Source organism: Bison bison, unplaced genomic scaffold (genome assembly GCF_000754665.1).
Source record: "Bison bison bison isolate TAMUID 2011002044 unplaced genomic scaffold, Bison_UMD1.0 scf7180017864180, whole genome shotgun sequence".
NCBI classification, from domain to species: domain Eukaryota; kingdom Metazoa; phylum Chordata; class Mammalia; order Artiodactyla; family Bovidae; genus Bison; species Bison bison.
The window spans coordinates 9,415,858-9,423,654 of NW_011494752.1; the positions used below are offsets into that span (position 1 = coordinate 9,415,858).

Genomic DNA, 7,797 nt, shown 5'->3' on the forward strand with positions numbered 1-7,797 from the left:
GATGTGGTCGAATCTCTCCTTGAGCACCTCCGTGGTCTCAGCGACACCCCCGTTGATCACAGGGTACAGATCCTGCCAAGCAAGGACGGAGGCGAGGCTCAGACATGGCCACAGCCCCCTCCCCACCTGCCCAGGCAGCCAACACCAAGCAGATGCCCTCTCCTGGCTCGGGGGTCCATTCTCCTCACCAAGCTGTCCTCACCCCACCCGTGGCTCGGCCTGTGGCTGCAAGAATTCACTATTTCCCCACCCCAAAGACCTGGCCGGGCCTTAGTTCTCAGTGTGCCGGGGGAGCCCATCACCTGGTCCAGGTACTGGGGGAGGATGGTGGCCAGCAGGCTTGCCGTGTTCTCACTCAGCTCCGACGGCTTCAGGACCACCGCATTCCCTGCAGAGCACAGAGAGTCAGGACTGCACCTGGACCACCCCACACTCTGTCCTTCAAGGGACCCAGGACACATGGCGGGAGGCAGGGCTGCATGGACATCCGAACCTGGCTGGGCCTTGGGCACTCAGAGGCCTGGCTGAATACTCTGGTCCTTGCAGCCTCCCAAGAGAACTAGCTCCATCAAACCTCTCCCTGACCGCAGGCCCCATCTTTGCCCAGTCCTCAGCACCCCAGACCCCTTCCTCTGCAGTGAAGGATGGGGACCCCTCATGGCTCCCTGACCTGGAGCAGGGCCCACAGTACCTGCAGCGATGGCGCCCACCATGGGCTGGATGGTCAGGTTGAAGGGGTAGTTCCAGCTCCCGATGATTAGGACCACGCCCAGGGGCTCCGAGTGGATGTAGGCCTCATCCTGCTGGGTGTGGGGGGTCTTCTCCACAGGCTCGTCAGCAGCCCACTCAGGGAGTTTCCTGATCATGTAGTCGATCTCCTCCAGGACATACACAATCTCCTCGTAGTAGGCGGTCCATTCATTCTAGAGAGAGGGTTCAGTGAGGTTCACCCCAGGGTGAGGGCCGTGCAGTGGGGGCTCTGAGCAGAGGCCCCAAGGCCCGTGGTGGTCCTGCTTCCCAGCTCTGTGACCCCAAGTGAGCTTCCTACCCTCAGTCTCCAGATCTGCAAAATGGGAGCAAGACAGGACCTTATGCTTCAGGTGGGCCCATTTAGAACTTGACTTGTTCAGCTGCAAGGGAGCTGTTTACTGCAGAATCCCCAGCCCAGAGCACCCGCCAAGAAGGCACAGGGGGTGGGACTGAGAATTAACCTTTGGGTGGTGAGCTGCAAGGACCCCTTTCTGCAAGTGCTGGGGGCTCAGACAGGTTGGACATGTTGAGTTCAAGGTGCCCAAGGGGACCTCAGACCTGATTTGAGGGTCCCTAGTGAGTCAGGGAGTGCTTCCCTGGTGGCAATGGTAAAGATTCCGCCTGCCAATGCAGGAGACACGGGCTCGATCCCTGGGTCGGGAAGATCCCCTGGAGAAGGAAATGGCAACACACTCCGCTATGCTTGTCTGAGAAATCTCATGGAAGGGGAGCCTAGTGGACTACAGGGCATGGGGGTCCCAAAGGGTCTAACATGACTTAGTGACTAAACAACAAGTAAGTCCAGGGGAACAGAGCTGAAGGGTGTCCAGGAAGGCTTATAGATGAAAATAAGACTTGAACCCAGGACAGAGCCCTAAGAAGACCACCTTGAGAAAGTGGCTACAAGAAATATGCGACCAAAGAGAGTCAGGAGGAAATCCAGGAGACCCTCAAGCCAGGAGAGGAGGGACTGGGCAGCCCATGGCAGGGCGTGGGGTGGGGAGGAAGCCAGTGTGCAGGGTGAGGAGAGAGGGAGTACAGAAGGTGTAATAAACAGCTCTCTCTCGAACTGTGATTGTGCAGAGCAAGATGGAAGTTGTGAAGTCAACCACTTGGATTTTCTTGCCTTTGGTTTTTGTCTTAAGGTTAGAAATCCTGAGAGAGTTAAAAAAAAAAAAACACAAAAAAAAACAGTAGCAAAGGGCCAGGAAGCAGAAGGCTTGTAGACTCCAGCCTCTCTGCTCCCCTCCGAGGCAAGACGGGAGGGTGGAAGCAGGTCCAGGTGACTTGGGGGCAGTGAGGGGAAGGGGCTGAGAATTTGGAGGGGTCTGGTTTTGCTCAGAGAGAGGAAAAGATGGGGAGGGAGGGCAGACCCCAGCAGAGTGGCCAGACTGGGCCAGACTTGGTGTGGAGAACCCAGGGCTCCGCGTGGGCTGAGAGATGGAGGAAAGAGAGGCCAGAGGGGTGTCGTGTTAGCAGGAGATAGTTAACGTGCGCTGGGCTGGGTGGAGAAGGGAGTGAAGCCAGGAGCGGGGATGACAGACGGTGGAAAAGAGCCTCTGGCCCTGTGCACGGCGCGTGGACCTGGGGCGCCTCGCGCGCAGGGAGAGGAGGGCGCGCAGAGGCGCGCAGTGCTTGGGGGACTAAGTGGCTTCTCTGTTAAGGGGTGGAGCAGTCCGCCCCCGCCCCCGCGCGCAGCGGACATCCTGGGCGCACGCAGTCCGCGCCTCCGGTGGTCCGGCTGGCGCACCTTGTGGAGGTCCGCAGCCAGCGCGCCCACGAGGTCCTTCTCTCGTTCGCGGATCAGGCGCCGCAGCCCCTCCAGCTGCTGGACGCGGAACTGGAGCGGGCGCGTCCGTCCCGAGTTGAAGGCGGCTCTGGCCCGCTGCACCACCTCGCTGATTGCGCTCATGGTACCTGGGAATGGAGAGCTCCTTGCAGGCATGGAGGAGAGCGCCCTCCCGCCGGGCACTGAGACCTGGGGTCCCCAGGGCAACACCCACCTTTGCTGCTGATTTTATAGGATGAAGATCTCCCTGGGGTCACTGGGAAGTGGCACCCTTTTGCCTTTTCAGCTCCCTAACCCAGTCTGGACTGTCCTGGTTGGCAGGCTACCCCTGCCCACCAGCAGATGACGGACCCTCACAATGGGGACCCAGCAGCAGTGACCCAGAGTCCTAAGGTTGTCTACACTTGCTCACTGTGGGGTCTTGGCAGTGTGCTGGGGGCAGGCCCTTCTTGGCACCTCTCAAGCCCCACGCCCACCTCTATCTCTGTGCAGAGCTGTTGACACTCCCAGGCAAACCCTCCAAGTGCTCTCCAGGCACACCCAACAAGGCCAGTCTCCAGATCAGATTAAAGGACTCAGGTGGTGACTCCACACCCACACTGAGTAAACTCAGCATCAGGACACACACCCCACCTTTCTGACTGAGCCTCATTCTCAAAAGCACTGGTGGCTTGTCCCCAGACAGACCCAGGCTGGCTGGGTCTTTGAACTGTCAGCCTTGTCCCGGGCACAAGGAATAAGAAACGAAACAGGCTACAGACAACAGATACACCAGGCATGTGTGCACTTGCAAGAGCCCGTGGGGACAGGCCCTGCGTGGTGATCTTTTGGTAGGGGGGTGGGAGTTAGGGGGTGGTGGATTAGAGGTGGATTTGCTTTCATTTTTCTGAAGGGCTTCACTTTTCTGCAGCGAATTTGCATTTTCAAAAAATGTTTGTTAATTTGGGGGGAATTCCCTGGCTGTCCAATGGTTAGGGTGCCGAACTTCCACTGCAGGACTGCAGGGGGTGCAGTTTTGATCTCTGGTTGGGGACCTAAGATCCTGCACGTTTGTTCACTTTTTGAATAGGTAATACATGCTCATGGTAGGAAATGTAAAAGATACAGAAAGGACACAGAGAAAAGTTAAGTGTCCTTCCTTCCTCTCCCCCAGTAGTTCCTGTTATCCTCCCAGAGGTGCCCACCCACTTTCAGACACAATGTGATCTCTGACAGCAGAAAAAACACAGTAAGGCTATTTCCACTTAAAAAAAAAAAAAGACATTATATGGGGCTTCCCAGGTGGCCCTCATGGTAAAGAACCCATCTGCCAATGTAGGAGATATAAGAGATGCAGGTTCAATCCCTAAGTAGGAAAGATCCCCTGGAGAAGGACATGGCAATCCACTCCAGTATTCTTGCCTGGAGACTCCCATGGACAGAGGAGCCTGGTAGGCTACAGTCCATAGGGTCACAAAGAGTCCAACATGACTAAAGCGACTTAGCACTGCACCACATATACACAATACACATAGTATATGTGCATGTATTATTATACACGGTATATATATACCATGGCTTCGCCTGAGCCACCATGTCCGCAGAGGTCAGCATCCCCTTTGAGCCTCATAGATATCCTCACTCTGAAGGAGTGCCCACGAAGAGGAGCCGCTATAGTCCACATTACCGATGAGGAAAGTGAAGCTGAGAGACATTAAATGCTCTCTCTACGGGACTCTTCTGTTTCCGGGTGACTGAATCAAGCCTCCTCACCCAGTGTCCCCAGGTCCCCCTGCTCCGAGGGCCCCAGGGGCCCCACCTCCCTGGAGCTGCCAGATGTGAGCTTCAGACCTTCGGCACACAGCTTAGATGCTCAGAAGATGCTCCTGGGGGTGGGAGGACCAGCTGCAGGGGTGGACCACTCCCTGCCAGGCTGCAGCTAGAGGTCTCTAGAAGAAGAGAAGGGGAAGAGGGTTACCTTCAACACAGGCTCTCCCAGGGATGGAGCTCCAGGAATGGGTGTCAGCTTAGAGGTGATGCATTTAAAGACCCTTCTCCTGGTCCTGGGAGTCCCTCCCCAGGAAGTTTGCGTAACAAGAACAAAACAGCTTTCAAACGTGGGGCGTTGTAATCTGCTCCCAGTTTGGGGGATTAGGGCTAGGCTGTCTGATTTTGTCCAGTTCAGAAATGCAAGAATGTGTCCGCAAGGCTTGGGTGGGGCCTGTCCAATCTTCCAAAGGAGCCTCTGTGTTTGCCCAGGGGCTGTGGATTGATTTAGACTGACCTGACAGCTTCCAGATTTCCCAAGTGCAGGTGCCAGCTGCCGTTCTCCCCACCGCCCTGGTTACATAAGGGCAGGGGGCGGGGGGCAGGGTACAGTCGTGGTGAGTGTGCACGGAGCTCCCTGAAGATGCCCCATGGAGGCTAGATTGCCAAGCCTGCGGAGCCACAGGCTGGGACTGTCTGTAGTAGGCCCCCCTGTATGTGGGTCTGCCCTCCTGTTGAACAGCAGAGAAGAGGGCCACAAACCAGTACCAACGGCCAGGAGTCTCCCGAGTGTGGTCACCTGGGGGCCAGAGACGGTTGGGCAGGGAGAGCTCAGGAAGCCCCTTTCCCTAATTACAGGTGTTTGCTGGGTGTCTGCTCAGGGGTGAGGTGGCGGGGTGGAGGCAGGTGTGGAAAATGCATCTGAACACTGCCCATACCTCCCCTGCACACACCTTGGGCTCTGGGCCTCCCACTGGCACTGCCTGCCACCCTCACCCGCCAGCCTCGCCACGTCTGGGGGACCCTGCCTCCCTCCTGGGTTGATTGTCCTGCCCCCTCCCTCCACCTGGAATGCCCCTCCCTGTATTGCTGCCCACCAACCCTCATCACTGCACTTCCTCCTCTTCCTCTGTTCTTCTCCAGAAGGTATATCAGCCTCTGACAGGCCATTTGTCTACTTATTCTGTTTGCCATCTGTTGGCCACCACCTAGAATTTGCTCTGTTCACTGCTGAGTCCGTGGCACCTAGAACACTGTCTGGCACAAAGTAAATGCTCAATAAGTGAGTGATGTGATGACGTGAACAGAGAGCGTTTCAAAGTAATATGAAACCTGTAGTGGCTGCAAGTGGAGAAAGAAATGGCACCCCACTCCAGTATTCTTGCCTGGAAAATCCCATGGATGGAGGAGCCTGGTAGGCTATAGTCCATGGGGTCGCTAAGAGTCAGACATGACTGAGCAACTTCACTTTCACTTTTCATTTTCATGCATTGGAGAAGGAAATGGCAACCCGCTCCAGTATTCTTGCCTGGAGGATCCCAGGGACAGAGGAGCCTGGTGGGCTGCTGTCTATGGGGCTGCACAGAGTTGGACACGACTGAAGCGACTTAGCCGCAGCAGCAATGGCTGCAGGATGCATAAGATGCTGCAGGGCTTCTGATGAAGGTCCTGTGGTGGGTGAGTGGGGAAACAAGAGTCTGAACTGAATGGGAGGTATTTAGGGAAGGAACAGCAGGGAGGCTTGGAACAGCAAAAGCAGGCACACAGAGGCAGGAACAAAGTTATGTGTCATTGCAGTTATTAATAAGGTGCTATTAACAAAGGAATTGAAACTGTCAGGGGTGCAGATTCTCAAGCCCCCCTGCTCAACAAGATCAGAAGCTCTGGCTGAGGCCCAGCCATTGGTGATGCTATGAAGCCTCCCAAATTTCCAACATCCGTTGGATCATAGAAAAAGCAAGAGAATTCCAGAAAAACATCTACCTCTGCTTTATTGACAAGAACAACAGAGGATGGGACGGTTGGATGGCATCACTGACTCAATGGACATGAGTCTGAGCAAGCTCCAGGAGTTGGTAATAGACAGGGAAGCCTGGTGTGCTGCAGTCCATGGGGTCGCAAAGAGTCGGACATGACTGAGCAACTGAACTGACTGACTGACTTGGCTTTATTGACTACACCAAAGCCTTTGACTGTGAGGATCACCACAAACTGTGGAAAATTCTTCAAAAGATGGGAATACCAGACCACCACCTGCCTCCTGAGAAATCTGTATGCAGGTCAAGAAGCAACAGTTAGAACTGGACATGGAATAACTCAGACTGGTTCCAAATCGGGAAAGGAGTACATCAAGGCTGTATATTGTCACCCTGCTTATTCAACTTATATGCAGAGTACATCATGAGAAATGCTGGACTGGATGAAGCAAAAGTGGAATCAAGATTGCTGGGAGAAATATCAATAACCTCAGATAAGCAGATGACACCAACCTTATGGCAGAAAGCAAAGAGGAACTGAAGAGCCTCTTGATGAAGTAAAAGAGGAGAGTGAAAAAGCTGGCTTAAAACTCAACATTTAAAAAATGAAGATCATGGCATCTGGTACAATCAGATCAGATCAGATCAGATCAGTCGCTTAGTTGTGTCCGACTCTTTGCAACCCCATGAATTGCAGCACGCCAGGCCTCCCTGTCCATCACCAACTCCCTGAGTTCACTCAGACTCATGTCCATCGAGTCAGTGATGCCATCCAGCCATCTCATCCTCTGTCGTCCCCTTCTCCTCCTGCCCCCAACCCCTCCCAGCATCAGAGTCTTTTCCAATGAGTCAACTCTTCGCATGAGGTGGCCAAAGTACTGGAGTTTCAGCTTTAGCATCATTCCTTCCACAGAAATCCCAGGGCTGATCTCCTTCAGAATGGACTGGTTGGATCTCCTTGCCCCATCACTTCATGACAAATAGATGAGGAAACAATGGAAACAGTGACAAACTTTATTTTCTTGGGCTCCAAAATGACTGCAGATGGTAACTGCAGCCATGAAATTAAAAGACACTTGCTGTTTGGAAGGAAAGCTATGACCAACCTAGACAGCATATTAAAAAGCAGAAACATTACTTTGCCGACAAAGGTCTGTACATATAGTCAAATCTATGGTTTTTCCAGTAGTCATGTATGGATGTGAGAACTGGACCATAAAGAAAGCTGAGCACTGAAGAATTGATGCTTTTGAACTGTGGTGTTGGAGAAGACTTTGGAGAGTCACTGGGACTGCAAGGAGATCCAACCAGTCAATCCTAAAGGAAATCAGTCCTGAATATTCATTGGACGGACCGATGCTGAAGCTGAAACTCCAATCCTTTGGCCACCTGATGTGAAGAACTGACTCATTGGAAAAGACCCTGATACTGGGAAAGACCGAAGGCGGGAGGAGAAGGGAATGACAGAGGATGAGATGGTTGGACGGCATCACCAACTCAATGGACATGAGTTTGAGCAAGCTCCGGGAATTGGTG

The 7,797-nt window shown here is 53.9% G+C and overlaps 1 protein-coding gene across 1 annotated transcript in view; it reads right to left on the reverse strand.

The window, feature by feature from the left end:
* ALDH3A1 (aldehyde dehydrogenase 3 family, member A1) overlaps positions 1-4,658 on the reverse strand; it is a 19,283-nt gene extending 14,625 nt beyond the window's left edge. Inside the window, exons 1-5 of the mRNA XM_010843180.1 lie at positions 4,497-4,658; positions 2,501-2,667; positions 692-923; positions 303-388; positions 4-72 (exon numbers count right to left, since the gene is read on the reverse strand). Of these exons, the coding sequence (XP_010841482.1) occupies positions 4-72; positions 303-388; positions 692-923; positions 2,501-2,662 (549 nt within the window). The 5' untranslated portion in view covers positions 2,663-2,667; positions 4,497-4,658. The remainder of the gene's footprint in view (positions 1-3; positions 73-302; positions 389-691; positions 924-2,500; positions 2,668-4,496) is intronic.
* Positions 4,659-7,797: the final 3,139 nt, after the last annotated feature.